The sequence below is a fragment of the Bufo gargarizans genome, chromosome 6 (genome assembly GCF_014858855.1).
Source record: "Bufo gargarizans isolate SCDJY-AF-19 chromosome 6, ASM1485885v1, whole genome shotgun sequence".
Taxonomy (NCBI): domain Eukaryota; kingdom Metazoa; phylum Chordata; class Amphibia; order Anura; family Bufonidae; genus Bufo; species Bufo gargarizans.
This window is the reverse complement of record NC_058085.1, coordinates 93,188,424-93,204,994: the sequence shown is the minus strand read 5'-3', so window position 1 is coordinate 93,204,994 and position 16,571 is coordinate 93,188,424. Positions and strand designations below refer to the sequence as shown.

Here is a 16,571-nt window from a genome sequence, read left to right as displayed (position 1 = left end):
GGGTGGCAACTGGTATATCACACACGTAGAAATTATTTGTTCCAATAGCGTTTGTCACTCTGTGTAGCTGCAGTAATGCAGCAAAACCGCAAACAAATGCTGCACTACTTAAATGCACTATATAGAAAGTATATAATTGGTATATAACACCCCTGCCTCAATCTGTTTTTTTGGGGGGCAACTGGTATATCACACCAGTAGAAATGATTTGTTCCAATGTCATTTGTCCCTATCTGTAGCTGCGATAACACAGAAAAACAGCAAAAAACTGATGCACTACCCAAATGCACTATATAGAAAGTATATTATTGGTATATAACACCCCTGCTTCAATCAGTTTTTTTGGGGGACAACTGGTATATCACACCAGTAGAAATTATTTGTTCCAATGGCGTTTGTCCCTCTGTGTAGCTGCAGTATCGCAGCAGAACCGCACAGAACTGCTGCACAATACAAATGCACTATAATATACTCTCTATGTTAGAAACTATATTATAAGTATATTACACCCCTCTGTGTATCACACCTATCGATAGCACACCTATACCAGTCCTTAAAAGGACTTTTGTGGCCCTATTAGCTAGCGTTTGATGTCCCTAACAGTCTGTCCCTGCCCCACACAGCAACCTCTCCCTACACTGGCAAAAAACTGAATGTAGAATGGCGGCCAGATCAGGTCTATTTATAAGGTAGGGGGTATATCCATGTGCTGAAAGTCTCAATTGGCTGTCCTGTACCACCTGATGGATGTGTCATGGGTCAAAGTTCTTCACAATGTAAAAGAATATGGCACTAGTGGACATCGCCATATGTTCGCCCATTCGGCAAATCGCGAACGAGCAAAGTTCACCCACATGGCCATCTCTATTTGGAACCACCTCTGCCATGTGTATGCTCTTGCAAGGGTCATAGGACCATCTAGTTGCTCTTCATGGCTTTGAGATGCAGGGCTTCATGGTTACACATTTTTCTTCTCACCTGGGCTCAGGATCTGCAGGTAAGCATGTGCGGGACACATAACACATCTTCAGTGGTATGCTCTTCCCATCCTTCATGTCCCGAGGAGGCAAGGCTGGAGAACTCTTCTTTTGAGGAGGGGCCGGTGCAGTTCCATCCCAGCTCACAGGTCCACTGGAGATAGAGCCTTTGAAGAACGGAGATATCTCCTTCATGTACTTCACTGTGGAGACAAGATGATAAATCAGTCCATAAATTGTGTAATGTTGTGCCATAAAAAGCATGGAGACATTTAACTCCAGCTCCATACTATATAAATAACAGGGCTTTTATTATCTCATGCCCTGGAGATACAGCAGTAGTCAACCCTTGATTTAAAGAGCTCTCCTGTCACTACCTGGCAGCAGCTGTCCACTGAATTTCATCATGACATTAATACACATCATCCAAATCACCATGCCTAAATGTGAACCGGTGAAATTCTCATGTACATAAATCAGCACATGTCTGTAGGTCATACGCAATACAGAAACTGTAGCATACACTGGATAACTCTATACCACACCAAGATCCTTCTATTTACTAATATCTAATACTCTAATAGCCAAAGAAACAGTGCAGAAAGCACCCATGATGTCTAGGAGATGACTAATATACAATTTACTGATAGACAAGACACAGAGCATTCTAGTGCTTATTACAAGATACATATATCATTATATTGACTCACTGAACATTCTAGTGGTCAATACAAGATATGTATATTATTATACTGACTCCGAGCATTCTAGTTGTCAATACAACATATGTATAACATTATATTGACTCAGAGTATTCTAGTGGTCAGGACAAGATATGTATATTATATTCTCTCACAGGGCATTCTAGTGGTTGGTACAATAACCATATATCATTACACTGACTACAGCCAGGGAGAAGGAGACGCCCATTGAGAAACCCGGCTGTCTCCTCCTCTCTGTACCAATGGTCTAAATTAGCAATCAGGCTCCAAAAACAGCGGGGGACACAGCGTCGGAACGGAGGGGTATTTTAGAAAAAAATAAGTGCTGGCATCTGTAGGGGCAAGCATACCAGTTTGTAACCCATAAACCCAGATGATGAAGGAGTGTTGTTTTGGCAGAGGTTTACATCTGAATATCTTCACTTTATATTTTATTTTTGACCAACTCATGACAGTTGGTGTATGGTTGCATCCCTATGTGTCAAACTCCAAAAATGTGGTGTGAAGCTAGCCTGAAATTGCTGATCTAATATTTAGATCATTTTACCGAATGCTACCCATTGTGAGTTACAATTGTCTGTCTGTTAAACTAAGCATAAAGCGCTGTAGTCGTCAAACATACTATAGCCCCTATAGACTCACAGACTTAACAATACTTTGTCCACAATGGCATCCAGGGCTGGCCTTAGGTGTTCAGGCGCCCTGTGCGAGCTAATCTTGCCTAAACCTAAACATGCACAAAGAGTAAAACAATGTTTGTAACAAAGTTTTTTTAATTACAGATAATTTAAGTGCAAGTGCAAACAAGTACAATCATACCCAGTGTCACCCATAGCCAGTCTCCTGCCCCCTTAATCATACCCTGTCACCCAGAGCCAGTCCCCTTCCCCTCTTAATCATACCCTGTCACCTTTACCCAGTACCCTGCCCTTTTTAATCATACCCAGTGTCACCCTTCCTCAGTCCCCTTCCCCCTCAATTAGACCCTGCCCCCTTAAATTAAGGGTGACAGACACTGGGTATGATTAAGGGGGCAGAGGACTGGATAAGGGTGAGGTGACACTGGGTATGATTAAGAGGCAGGGGACTGGCTCTGGGTGACACTGGGTATGATTAAAGGGGGCAGGTGACTGGGCAAAGGTGACAGGGTATGATTTAAGGGGGCAGGAGACTGGCTATAGAGACACTGGGTATGATTAAGGGCCTTATAATGTGCCAGTAAAAAGGGACCCCCATAATGCCCCCCAATAATGTGCCAGTAAGTGTCCCCATAGATGCCCCCTCATCATGTGCCAGTATCAAGTGCCTCCCCCCCCCCACATGTCCCAGTATCATAGTGCCATCTCGCCCCCCCAAAGTGCCAGTATCATAGTGCCATCTCTCCCCCCAATGTGCCAGTATCATAGTGCCATCTCCCCCCCCCCAATGTGCCAGTATCAAGTGCCTCTCTCCTTCCCACCCCCCATGTGCCAGTATCATAGTGCCAACCCCCCATGTGCCAGTATCAAGTGCCAAACCCCCTCCATGTGCCAGTATCAAGTGCCTCTCCCCCCCATGTCCCAGTATCATAGTGCCATCTCCCCCCATGTGCCAGTATTAAGTGCCTCTCTCCTTAATATGTGCCAGTATCATAGTGCCATCTCCCCCCCTCCCAATGTGCCAGTATCAAGTTCCTCTCTTCTTCTGACCCCCCCATGTGCCAGTATCATAGTTCCATCCCCCCCCAATGTGCCAGTATCATAGTGCCATTTCCCCCCCCAATGTGCCAGTATCATAGTGCCATCTTCCCCCCCCCCCCCCCAAATGTGCCAGTATCAAGTGCTTTCCGCTCCCCCATGTGGCAGTAACAGTCCGGTATTTAAAAAAAAAAAAAAACACTTATACTTACATGCCAGCGATGTGATGCAGGCCTCTCCCTGTATGTCCATATATGGAGTCAGTGCTTGTGTATTCTAATTTATCCTGTATTTCAGAAAAGTTTCTGCTGGGACTCAAACTCACGACCTTCTGTATCAGAGGCAAGGCACTTAACCACACAGCTATAGAGCTGCATAGCCACTGACTGAAAAAATATGACGCTTCTACTGTAGACTCGTTTATAGCTTTGATAGCTAGTGTACATCCATATACATGACAGCTGCCCCTCACACTCAGCTCTGGTATATCTCTATATATGATAGCTGCCCCAGCACACCCAGCTCTGCTACATATATACACATGACAGCTGCCCCAGCGCACTCAGCTCTGCCATATCTCTATATATGATAGCTGCCCAAGCACACCCAGCTCTGCTACATATATACACAGGATAGCTGCCCCAGAGCACTCAGCTCTGCTATATCTCTATATATGATAGCTGCCCCAGCACAGTCAGCTCTGCTACAGCTATACCCATGACAGCTGCCCCAACACACCCATCACTGCTACATCTATACACATGACAGCTGCCCCAGCACACTCAGCTCTGCTATATCTCTATATATCTATCTACTGTATAGTAATACTTAGAGATATATAGATATAGCAGAGCTGAGTGTGCAGGGGCAGCTGTCATGTGTATAGATGTAACAGAGCTGGGTGTGCTGGGGCAGCTGTCATATATAGAGATATAGTAGAGTTGAGTGTGCTGGGGCAGCTGTAATGTGTATTAGATTTAGCAGAGCTGAGTGTGCTGGGGCAGCTATCATATATAGAGATATAGCAATGCTGAGTGTTCTGGGGCAGCTGTCATATGGAGATATAGCAGTGCTGGATGTGTTGGGGCAGCTGTCATGTGTATAGATGTACACTGGCTATAACAGTCAACAGTAGAAGTCTCATATTTTTTCAGTCAGTGGCTATGCAGCTCTTATAGCTGTGTGGGTAAGTGCTTTGCCTCTGATACAGAAGGTTGTGTGTTCAAATCCCAGCAGACACATCTCTCCCTCTCCTGAGGACAGCAATACAGATGACTATGTCTAGTATTAGTTGGATTCATATCTTGCAAATGAGAACCGTGCAAGTTGTGACACAGGCAGGGCGTCTATAAAGTTGTAAGGGCACCCAGGGAGGTGAGAGAAGGCTGCCGCCGTCCTGCATGTCGTTACAATGTGTGGGGTTTGTGGCAGTCCCTACACGGGCCAAGGAGCCTCCTTGCTGTTGGCACAGCCTGGCTGGGTGCCCCTGTTTCCATGGCGCCCTGTGCGGCCACACAGCTCGCACACCCCAAAGGCTGGCCCTGATGGAATCCATTTACACCAGAAGCCATAATCGTGTGTCAAGTCTAAGAGGGACCCTATTGACTTCTAATGGGTCTATCTGGATGCTGTGCATTCTGTCAAAAGTGAAAATTATGTAGCCAGGACCCCTGACTGAGGCTTACAATGTCTAATACATTACAATAGTGCATATGTAGATGCCAAATTTCAGTTTCTTCCAACCTGCAATCTTTCTCATGAGCCGATTGCACAGAGCAACATCCCATAAGCCTGACCTGGTGCAAAGGTGTGTGATCTATTTCATCCATGGAGGAGCAGCACTGGCATCTTCCGTGGAATGTCTCTCAAACATAAGGCAGTTATTAAATGAGGCTTATTGTATTGTGTGTAACCCCCTGAGATCTGGCCAGCCCGCCAAAATGTATTACTGCATAACAGAGGCATAACCTGAAAATCAGTAATCCAAAGGAGAAAAATATCCAGCTCACCATAAGCGTTCGGTGCACGGAGAGGACCGGACTTGTCCCTTGTATAATCAGAAAATAATAGAATGTTCTCCAGCATCCATCAGTGTTGGTCGTCTTTATTGTAGATAGGTATAAAAGTACATACTGCAATCTTCACCACCCTCCACCACAGGTTAACATGTTTCAAACTCGAAAGTTCTTAGTCACCCTCCACCACAGGTTAACATGTTTCAAACTCGAAAGTTCTTAGTCATAAGGTTATGACTAAGAACTTTCGAGTTTGAAACATGTTAACCTGTGGTGGAGGGTGACTAAGAACTTTCGAGTTTGAAACATGTTAACCTGTGATGGAGGGTGGTGAAGATTGCAGTATGTACTTTTATACCTATCTACAATAAAGACGACCAACACTGATGGATGCTGGAGAACATTCTATTATTTTCTCATAACCTGAAAATGTGTACACAAAAGCATATGAATGCATGTGTGCAGTGGCGTACATAGGGAAGTAAGGGCCCCATAGCAAGGATCAAACCGGGCCCCCCCACAAACACGAAAGAAAGGTTTCTGCCTAAACCCCTTTCAGTGATCCTTGGGCCATTTTTTCACTGCCTTATTTGCTAAAAGTTGTTCCTTTAGAGGGTAGAGTCCTGACCAAGTTTTCACCTGCAGTAAAAGAGGAGATAATTCTAACTAAGACTGGGCCCCCCTTGACCTGGGCCCCATAGCAGTCGCATGGTCTGTCGCTATGGTAGTTACGCCCCTGCATGTGTGTGTACATTTATTATCTGTGGGTTATGCATGCATGAAATGTTAGAATCCTTTTTTGTCCCTCAATCCCCTTAAAATATATCGTGCGCTCTTATCCTTGCATAAATAATTGAAAAGTGAGTCCAGAAAGTCACTTTAAAAAAACAGCTCTGGGCGTAACATGAAGTGTGTTCTGAGCTGTGGACAGCTGGATCCCTGTGGCACACACAATCTGGATGCAATAACTGCACTTACTCATCACACAACTATTTTATTTGGAAAGTTCAAAGCACAATGTGATTTTACAGTTTCATAATGTACAGAAGAAGAGAGGGAACCAGCAAAGAAAAGAAAATAACATTTTCAAAGTGGCAGAAATGCATGAAAGATAGATAGATAGATAATAGATAGATATGAGATAGATATGAGATAGATAGATAAATAGATATGAGATGGATAGATATGAGATAGATAGATAGATATGAGATAGATCGATAGATAGATGATAGATATGAGATAGATAGATTCTTCATACCAAACCACCGCACCACGGACCACATCTACACCCTGCAGAGCCTCATCAAGAGCCATTTCCACAATACAAAGCATGGAAAGATCTATGCCTGCTTTGTAGACTTTAAGAAGGCCTTTGACTCAGTGTGGCACCGGGGCCTATTTCTGAAACTTCTTGAAAGCAGAATAGGAGGAAAAACATATGATGTCATCAGAAGTTCCTACACTGAGAACCGATGCATCGTGAAGGTAAATGGGAGGAGAACGGCTTATTTACGGCCGAGGAGTCAGACAGGGCTGCAGCCTCAGTCCAACCCTGTTTAACATCTACATCAATGAGCTGGCGGCGGCTCTGGAGTCCTCCACAGCACCTGGTCTCACCCTCCATGACACCGAGGTGAAATTTCTCCTTTATGCAGATGATCTTCTGCTACTATTGCCAACTGAGAAAGGTTTTCAAGATAACCCGAAAATCCTGGAGAAGTTCAGTAACACGTGGGCACTGCCCATCAATCCAAAGAAAACCAACATCATGGTGTTCCAGAAAAGAAACCGGAAAGCAACCGGGAGTCCTCCCTTCCTGCTAAACAACTGTCCACTTTCAGAAACTGACAGCTACACCTACCTGGGCCTAGAAATCAGCCAATCAGGGAGTTTTCAGAAAGCCATGGAAACACTGAAAGACAAGGCGAGCAAAACTTTCTATGCCATCAGAAGGCGTCTGTATCACCTTAAAGCACCAGTGACTGTCTAGCTTAAAATCCTTGACACCATCATTGCCCCAATCCTCCTGTATGGCAGCGAAGTCTGGGGCCCAGACATATACCCAGATTGGGCAAAGTAGGACTACAGAACTATTCCACCTAGAACAGAACTATTCCACCTAGAACTCTGCAAACACTTTGTCAAGGTCCACAGGAGCACCTCAAACAGCGCCTGTCGAGCAGAACTGGGCAGATTCCCATTTTACTTTGCTGTCCAGAAGATGACGCTATCATTCAGAGCCCATCTGCATAGCAGCATTCCGAGCTCCTACCATCACAAAGCCTTGCTACACCAAGAAGCCACAGAAAAACAAAGCACCCAGCAACAAGTCGCCCAAATCCAGCCTGCCCAAGCCACCAACCAATATAGCCTGGCCAAGGGGGGAATCCAGAGGATAATACACAAGAACAAAGAAGAGTATATTAGCGTCTGGAGGAATGACATATGAACATCACAGAAGCTGACAGTATACCAGAGCCTGCAGAGGGAGTACAAACTGGCCCCATATCTGGAGAAACTCCCCAATCCAAGAGACCGACAGATCCTGAGCCGGTACAGACTGAGCGCCCACAACCTGTTCATTGAATCCGGGCGTCACCGACAGAGGTACATGCCAAGAGAGAGCAGACGGTGCCAGCAGTGCGACCAGGAGGCCATGGAGGATGAGGCTCATTTCCTGCTGTGGTGCCCCAAATTCTCAGCAGTGAGGGAGACTTACTTCAGGAGACTGTCTGATGTCTGCCCAGACTTCACCTCCATGGAGGAGGAAGAAAGACTCTCCATACTGCTGGGGGAAGAGGAAAACACAGCGGCCACAGCAGCACAATATATTACTGCCTGCCATGGACTGAGAGGAGCCTGATAGACCACGGACTCCTTTATCCCCACCCTGTATTTGTCTCCATCCCCCAACCCTACCCAATTATTTCCCACTTGCTTTGGCAATGCTAAAATATATTTAGTCCTGCCAATAAAGCTTATTTGATTTGATTTGACAGATATGAGATAGATAGATAGATTCATCCATACGCACCTCTAACTTCTGCTAGTGACACCAAATCGTGTGTCAAGTCTAAGAGGGACCCTATTGACTTCTAATGGATTCCAAATCCTGCACTATACATCTGATGCTCTTACCACTTAGACTCAGCCTGGATTGATGGTCCCCTGATGATCTGGCGACGGCCAGTGAAATGCGTAGGGACGAACAGGTCCGACACTGGGGTCTCCCCCACACCTCTATTGACGAAGCTGGGCAGTCACTAGGCTGCATAGGGGAATTGGTAGGGATACCCAGATAGGTGAGTTTTAATTATCCACTGGGGTACTGGGGTCACCCTCAATAGGGTGATCGTGGTGCTCCTCTAATAGGTATAAGCCCAGGTCAAGTAGGATAAGATAAGGAATCATGGAGACCCCAGTGGTGGCACCACTTTGAAAGACTGTGGTAAGACTGTTCCTCTTTTACTGAGCACTGGTAATTTAGGCACATTTGTGCAGCACATATTTTTGTCTATTATTGTACTTATGGGCTATTATTTTATATCTAGTGTTGATTAAAAGTTAAGCTTTAACAAGGTCACCCATTTTTGTGTTATATATTCTGTTGATAGGGTTGCCCAACATTTATTACCCAGTAAGATAGGATTTGTTTTCACCCGTGTATGAATTAGACAGAAACAAACATGGATTTCTGAAATGAATGCTGTATTGCAAGAGTATTTTACGCTGTGCAAAATAGGATGCCACCATATATATGGAGGTGTCACATGACAGTAGAAGATGGGCTTAGGGCTCTGTAGAACAGGGCCATAAGGGCTCTGCATGAAGAAACCTAAACATGTGCCCATACCCTTTAGGGCAGAGGAATGGTGGCCAGGCTGTGATTGCACTTGCATTTTCTGTACCTAGTGTTTTCTGGGATCCTATGCATATGTACTATGGAGGATTTCATTTTATTTTTTGTTCTAACGAAGGTTTTGTTTTAAGCTACTTTTCTTATTGCACTTAAAGATCTTCATTCCGCAGTATCCAGTTTTTAGAATAAGGGAAACTTCTGATATCACATCAGATGTAGAATTCCCCCGGCTGTCCTGCTCTATTTATGGATTGCCTCTACAGGGGACGGGAGTAATTGCTTTTTACTGTTTCCCTGAACTGATAACGTGTAAGTGATAAAATGTGGGACCAATGCTGCTAACTGTAATGCAAGGAACATTAGAATGTAGAACCTTGAAAAGTCAAGTACAACGTAAGTCATAGGCACAACGGACATGAAGTTTGTATTGATATCAACCACAGTAGATGGAATTTCTCTGCTAATTATCATATTGTATACCAAAGATATATCCATGAAGGTTTGTACAATTCCTACTGTCTATGGACCATACTTGTGGACATTTAGGCCCAAATTTGGTGCAGATATTGCTGTTTCCTCAGATTTGACAATTAACATGCCAGGTCATCTCATCTTAACAGCCATGTTATTTTTAGGGATGAAAAACACTTTGATGCTGCTTATCTAGGTAAATACAAAGGATTAGATAGGTAAAAATCTAATTTGTCCGGTCCTGGTTTCCACCAATGAGACAGTCCATGTCCACTATGACATTAGATTTTTAGCAGTTCCCATCATTTCTATTACTACAATCTTGCCTTTCGAATTCCTCAAAAAGCACAAATGATCACAGATGACTTCAGTGAGAACATTAATAGAAACCACCCTGATTGTTTAGGCTTGGTTTATAGATGGCCCTCAACCTAAATGCCGGTTCTACTTCAGTAGATGTAATATGTGAATAGATCACCCAACATGCCAAACTTTGTTTCCCCCATTTTAGGGAACAGTAGGACACTGGAAAACAGTAGACCTGTCGTCATTCACAACAGATGTTGCAGACGTTGTTAGGTCCTATTTATGTTGATGGGGTCTGCTTAAAATAATACAGTGGTTTTGTATAAAAGGGGTTTTCCAGGTCATAAATATTGAAGACTTATCCTCAGTATAGTTCATAAATATATAGTCTGTGGGTTCCAACTCCTTGCGCCCCCTCTGAAGAGCCGTTTAAAGGGCTGCAGCGCTCAGACAAACACTGCAGCCTTTTCAGTACAGCGCCGTGCATTGTATAGTGGCTGTGCATGGTATTGCAGTCCAGGCCCATTCACTTGAATGAGAGTAAGCTGCACATGTGACCAATAATCTTGACGTCACAGGCCTAGATAGAGGCCACAGCACTCACCAGGAAGCCACAACCTCTTCCAACTGCTGATTGGCAGGGGTGCCAGGAGTCAGGCTCAAACCAAACAAAGCTTTGTGACCTATACTGAAGATAGCTAGGTCATCAATATTTTTAAAGGGTTTTTCAGACTGTTTTTAATTGATAGCCTGTACTCAGGATAGGTAATCAGTATCTGATTTGTGGGGGTGTGACACCTGAGACCCTGCCAATCAGCTGTTTGAGGAGCTTAACTAGGTGCGCACCTCACAGCTTACTTTAGGCCAGTGATGTCACGTTCACCGGTCACATGGTCTGGGTGCAGCTTAGTCCCATTCAAGTAAATGGGGCTGAGCTGCAATACCAAGCACAGCCACTATACAATGTATGGTGCTATGCTTGGAAAGCTCCAGTGAGCCTCCTCAAACTGCTGATCGGCAGGATTCCTGGGTGTCAGACCCCCACCGATCAGATACTGATGACCTGTCCTGAGAATTGGTCAGCAGTTAAAAACAGTCAGAAAACCCCTTTATGTTCTGGATAACTCCTTTAATTCTCATATCTCCTCCAACCATGCCCCTTCAACAACATAAAACTTATTTTTGGAATAGCTTGTGATGAATTAAATAATGTATAAAGTACAAAGCAGGTATGTACATCGGGGTGATGTATTGGAGTAGAACTGGGTCTGCAAGGTGAAACGGGTTATGAGAAAGGGTATTATATACACCATACACACTGTATATAAAAAGATACATGAAGAAGTAGTGGTAGGTATTCAAGGACACAGACAACAGATGGCTGAAGATAGAACTTTGGACACGGCAGAAGTAATGTTAGTTTGCTCCACTGAAGAGTTAAATCTTGGTCTTCACCACTCTCTAGGCTCTTCCGAATTCAGTCAGATCATTAGGTCGTTCACAGCTCACTAGACATGTGTGTCACGGCTCCGCTCTCCCACGGACACTCAGTTTTATAAGGGTGGAAATTAATCTGCCGTAAAGGATGATGTTATTGTATTCACTAGCCTAATTTTGTAAGTACTTAAAGGGGTTGTCCCATCAGGACATTTCTGGCATATCAATAGGATACTCCATAAATGTCCAATATGTGCAGGTCTGATTTCTGGGACTCATTTGTATCTCACGAACGGAGCCCTACTGTGACTGGAGAGGATGCTGTGCACACGTATCGTTCTGCATTCATTGCTATGGCACTTCCAAAAGTACCCGAGCACTGGCTTGGCAATTTTCAGAAGTCTCATAGCAGTGAATGATGAAAGCCACACATACGTGGAGTCCTCTCCATTCACAGAAGGTCTGTTCTTGTGGTTCCTGCACCTATCAGATATTTATTGCATTTCCTATTGAACTGTCAGGATGAGACAACCCCGTTAACCAAAAAAGTCATTAGAAGTTCATCTATAACATTGAAGGGGTTGTATCACTTCAGTAAGTGGCATTTATCATGTAGAGAAAGTTTTACACATTATACACTTCTCATTTCCAACACTTTACTGACCATTTGTGGCCAATCAACAAGCCACTGACACTAGAAGATCTTGGAAATCCAGTCCTCGTGTCTTCTAAACATTCTTCCTATTGAGACACTTAGGCTATGCACTGTACCATTCTCAATCACAGGGCAAAAAGTTCCAATCACACCAAAGTACACCATTCCTCAAGTAACATCAGCTCTAAAGGTGGCCATACGCAATAGTCTACAGACAATTCCAATGAAAAGGATCGTTCGTCAGGGGAAATGTAACAACAATCTTTTTAGTGACCGATGACTGACCTTTGAAAAGAAGGTGACCATGTTTGAATTTTTTGTCTGATACAGGTAGTTGGATGAAAGCTCTTTCCTTGAAAGAATGTTCCCAGAAAGTTCTTTCGTCCTTTGCACAGTGTCACTGAAGGACTGTGATACTGTGATGAACAATGTGGACTAAAATATCTGCAAAACAGTCACCAGACAATTGTTCGTTCAACGGTTGTTTTACCACCAACCTACTTCTAGCTAATGAGTATGACCACCTTATGCCGAAGCTATAACTTACTACCAGGCATTTTGTGCAGCACTGGTAACGGAGCTGTATAAGTAAGGGTAAGGGTTTGACATACATGAGAGAAGGCAAAAGTCCTTTTAACCGCTTCTGGTTCTCCAGTGCTCAGTCCTAGAACTGGCGGCATTACTTCCTGTTTTATCCCAGTACCATGCGCTTGACTGCCTCTCATAGTGTAACAGCTACAGGGTCTTATAAATCTCTCCATGAACAACTCACAAAACATGAAATGGACATTTTTAACCGTTCCCTCGATTATTGCCCATTAATTGACCATGTTGTTACATGCAATCGGTTTTCAATAGACAGACCTATCGAAATTCATGACTAACGTAGTCACTCTGGTTCACACCAGTTATTTGGCCAGTTATTTCCATCATTTTTTGTGAGCCAAAACCAGCAGTGAAGCCTACTCAGAGATACGGTGTAATGGAAATATCTGCACCTGTTCTGTGTTTTTGCCCCGCACCTGGTTTTGGGTCACAATAACTGATGGAAATAACTGATGCTATAGATCATACCAGTGTATTACTGTATTGCGGCGGCAGCAGGGAGCGCACGGCGTCATAGCAACCAGTGACGCCGTGCGCTCCTGCTCTCAGGAGGGATCCAGGCCGCGGTTCCACGGCCCGCACACGGCCGTGAAACACGGTCGTGTGCATGGGGCCTTAGGGTACTTTCACACTAGCGTTATTCTTTTCCGGTGTTGAGTTCCGTCACAGGGGCTTAATACCGGGAAAAAACTGATCAGTTTTATCCTAATGCATTCTGAATGGAGAGCAATCCGTTCAGGATTCATCAAGATGTCTTAAGTTCAGCCCCCCTAGTTTTTTGGCCAGAAAAAATACCGAAGCATGCTGTATTTTTCTCTCTGGCCAAAAATCCTGAACACTTGCCAGAATGCCGGATCCAGCATTAATTTCCATTGAAATGTATTAGTGCCGCATTGACGGATCCGTACTTCTGGTCCGCGCATGTGCAGACCTTTAAATCTGTGAAAAAAATAAATACCGGATCCGTTTTTCCGGATGACACCGGAGAGATGGATCCGATATTTCAATGCATTTGTCAGACAGATCCGCGTCCGGATCTGTCAGACAAATGCCACCCGTTTGCGTCCAGATTGCATGATCCGACAGGCAGTTTCGGCGATGTAACTGTCTGCCGGAATCCTCCGCCGTAAGTGTGAAAGTACCCTTATTTAGCCATTTTTATCTTCTGCCCCCCCCCCCCCCTGCATGTGTTTGTGGTGATAATGGACAAAAGTTCAATTAAAAAAGAAATTGGCCGTCCATTTGTTGGCCAGTTGGCATTTGTCTATGGTCAGCTTTCGACCTAGCACAGCATGGACTGGGACAAATGGTTATATGTATTCCCCTGTAATTGGGACTACTGGTGTATCAGCATAGAGTGTAGAGGAAAACTGTATGTAGTATTAAATAAAAATGTCAGATTATTACATCACAGGCTTTCTGATTGTGATCTGTATAAAGTTAACACAAAAATACTACAGTTTCTATAAAATTAGCACAGAAATAAAACCGTATATCTGTCAGCAGACTGCCAGTGCAGCTTTGTCAATTAAAGGGGTTATCCAACCCCTATAATGACCCCCCTAATGCCCGGGCCTCTCATATAGGTTATACCTACCCTGCTCCCCACATGGCCTCTGCATCTCCCCATAGCGCAGATCAAAACATCCGGCGATGAGGGGGGCAGAGCCAATAGCAGACCGCAACGGGGATGAGCCTCGCTGCATTATGCGAATATTACATTGCCGATTTTCCGCGATCAATAAAATAATCTCGAGTTCACAAATATATGACGAAAATTCTACCAAATATTCGCGAAATATCGCAAATTCGAATATTGCCCCTGCCTCATCACTACTGGAGATGCCAGCAGGAGATTATGGTCAAGAGAACCTTCCAACCAGTAGGGATTGTGGAAAGCAAAGAATCCCTTTAACTCATTTTTGAACATCAGAGGGTTTTTGAACCTCCTGGGTTTCTGAACTACACAACCTCTGTCACCAGTAGTGATCTGCGATACAGTCTGTGTTGGAGCCCTCTTGTTATTACAATTACACGTGGATCTATATGTATTGCTTCCACATAGCAGACTTGTTGAGTTAACGTCACTGATGTGATAGAACATTCATTACCCTCATTCATTTCAGCCATATTTGTATACGGGTATGGTCCTTGTGATCAATATCTGTCTTCCCCACACGTGACCCTTGGGTGCAGCACTTTGCATCGTCGCCTCCCCCGTTCCCCTCCCATCATCCCTGGAATGTACAAGTTCCCTTAACAGCTGTGAGGGAATCATCAGAGGCTGGAGGAATTCCTGGCCACGGCACAACAGTGGGGGAGAGTTAAACTATAACCAAATATCTAATTCTCTGTCTAGCACTTCATGTCTTACTGTTACACCCATTAGCTAGTTTCATCACTATTCCCAGAAGCCTTTGCTCCTGGCCAGCAAGATGGAGACCTTTACCTTCCAGAACCACCTCTTTGCCAGTCTTCTTCAGAGCCTGCACCGCATCATCATGGGTGGCTTCAGATAAGTCCACTCCGTTCACAGACAAGATCGCATCGCCAACGTAAAGGGCACCTGTCAGGTCAGCGGCCAGGCCCTTGAATATCTTGGAGATGAGAATTGGCATCTTATTTTCTCGGCCACCTGCAAAAACAGTATTAAAAAAATAAGACATCCGTTCCATATGCAAGACATTTCTTACACAACGCCTGCGGTTTTGTTATTTAAATGCGTCTATCGTGTGTCAGTGCCGCATACTAATAGTGTCATTAAGAGGGTGAAGCAGATCCCCACCCATTCTAGGATCTATTATGGAACGGCTTAAATTCCTAATATCAGGTTCTTGCACACAGGACGTCCATCAACTTGAACTGAATAATAAATCTGCAAGGCAAATGCTGAGAATCTGAAATCCTCAATAACCATGAATGTTAGGATGAAGCTCTCACAGCTAAGGGCAGCAGGTTCATAAGGTACTACAGTAAGGAGTTGTTATTTAAGCAATTCCCTAATGAAGGGGTTTTCTGGCTTACAAAATTCATATTCAAATACTCTGCTCACCCAGGAGTAGAGATGTCAAATCTGGATCAGAATTTTGGGACATTGTATTCGGGCAAATTTCTCCAAAAATTTCTCAAAATGGCGTGAACCATTTTTCAGATCACAAGACAGGAAACATGAAGAAGGATGGTCACATGACCCCAGAAACTGTTGGTATGTACTCATCGGCAGACATTGGCTGCCCAAAAGCTAAAGTTTTTAAGACCATTTAAAAAAAAACACAACTTCCTACAGTGAAATTTGCTTTTAAAGGGTTCCTGTCATCAGTAATATCGTTATGCTGTCTGACTTTAGACGTGTTATTGTCTGCTGACAGTCTTTGTCCCTTCTTTCTATGTGCCTTTGTTTTTGTGAAAAATTAACTTTTATTTTATGTAAATGATCCTCTAGGAGCAATGGGGGCGTTTCCTCTACTCCTGAAGGCCTAGTTCTTTCTCCCCTGGCCGCACCCTCATCTGGTTGACGAGAACACTCAATCAGCATAATGAGAGGGTGGCCAGAGGAGGGGGAACAGAGCCTCTAGGAGTAGGGCCACACCCCCATTTCTCCTAGAGGATCATTTACATAAAATAAAAGTTTGTTTTTCACAAAAACGGAGGCACATAGAAAGAAGGTTAAACTAGACATACAATGCAACAGTGCAGCATACGGGTAGGCTACCCGACACTGCTAAGATTTGAGTGCGTAGTTCCCTTTAAGCCAGTCAGGCCGGTTACCGGCAATCCTTATCACAGCCAGCAGAGGGAGCCCCCAGTTCAGTATAAATAGGCTAGGGCCTAGCTCAGGAAGGGAGAA

General features: G+C 44.2%; 1 protein-coding gene across 1 annotated transcript in view; it reads right to left on the bottom strand.

Annotated features, from left to right (window-relative positions):
* Positions 1-16,571, bottom strand: part of SNTA1 (syntrophin alpha 1) — a 65,893-nt gene that overhangs the window by 22,796 nt on the left and 26,526 nt on the right. The window contains exons 2-3 of the mRNA XM_044299321.1: positions 15,174-15,359; positions 979-1,180 (exon numbers count right to left, since the gene is read on the bottom strand). Coding sequence (XP_044155256.1) covers positions 979-1,180; positions 15,174-15,359 — 388 coding nt within the window. The remainder of the gene's footprint in view (positions 1-978; positions 1,181-15,173; positions 15,360-16,571) is intronic.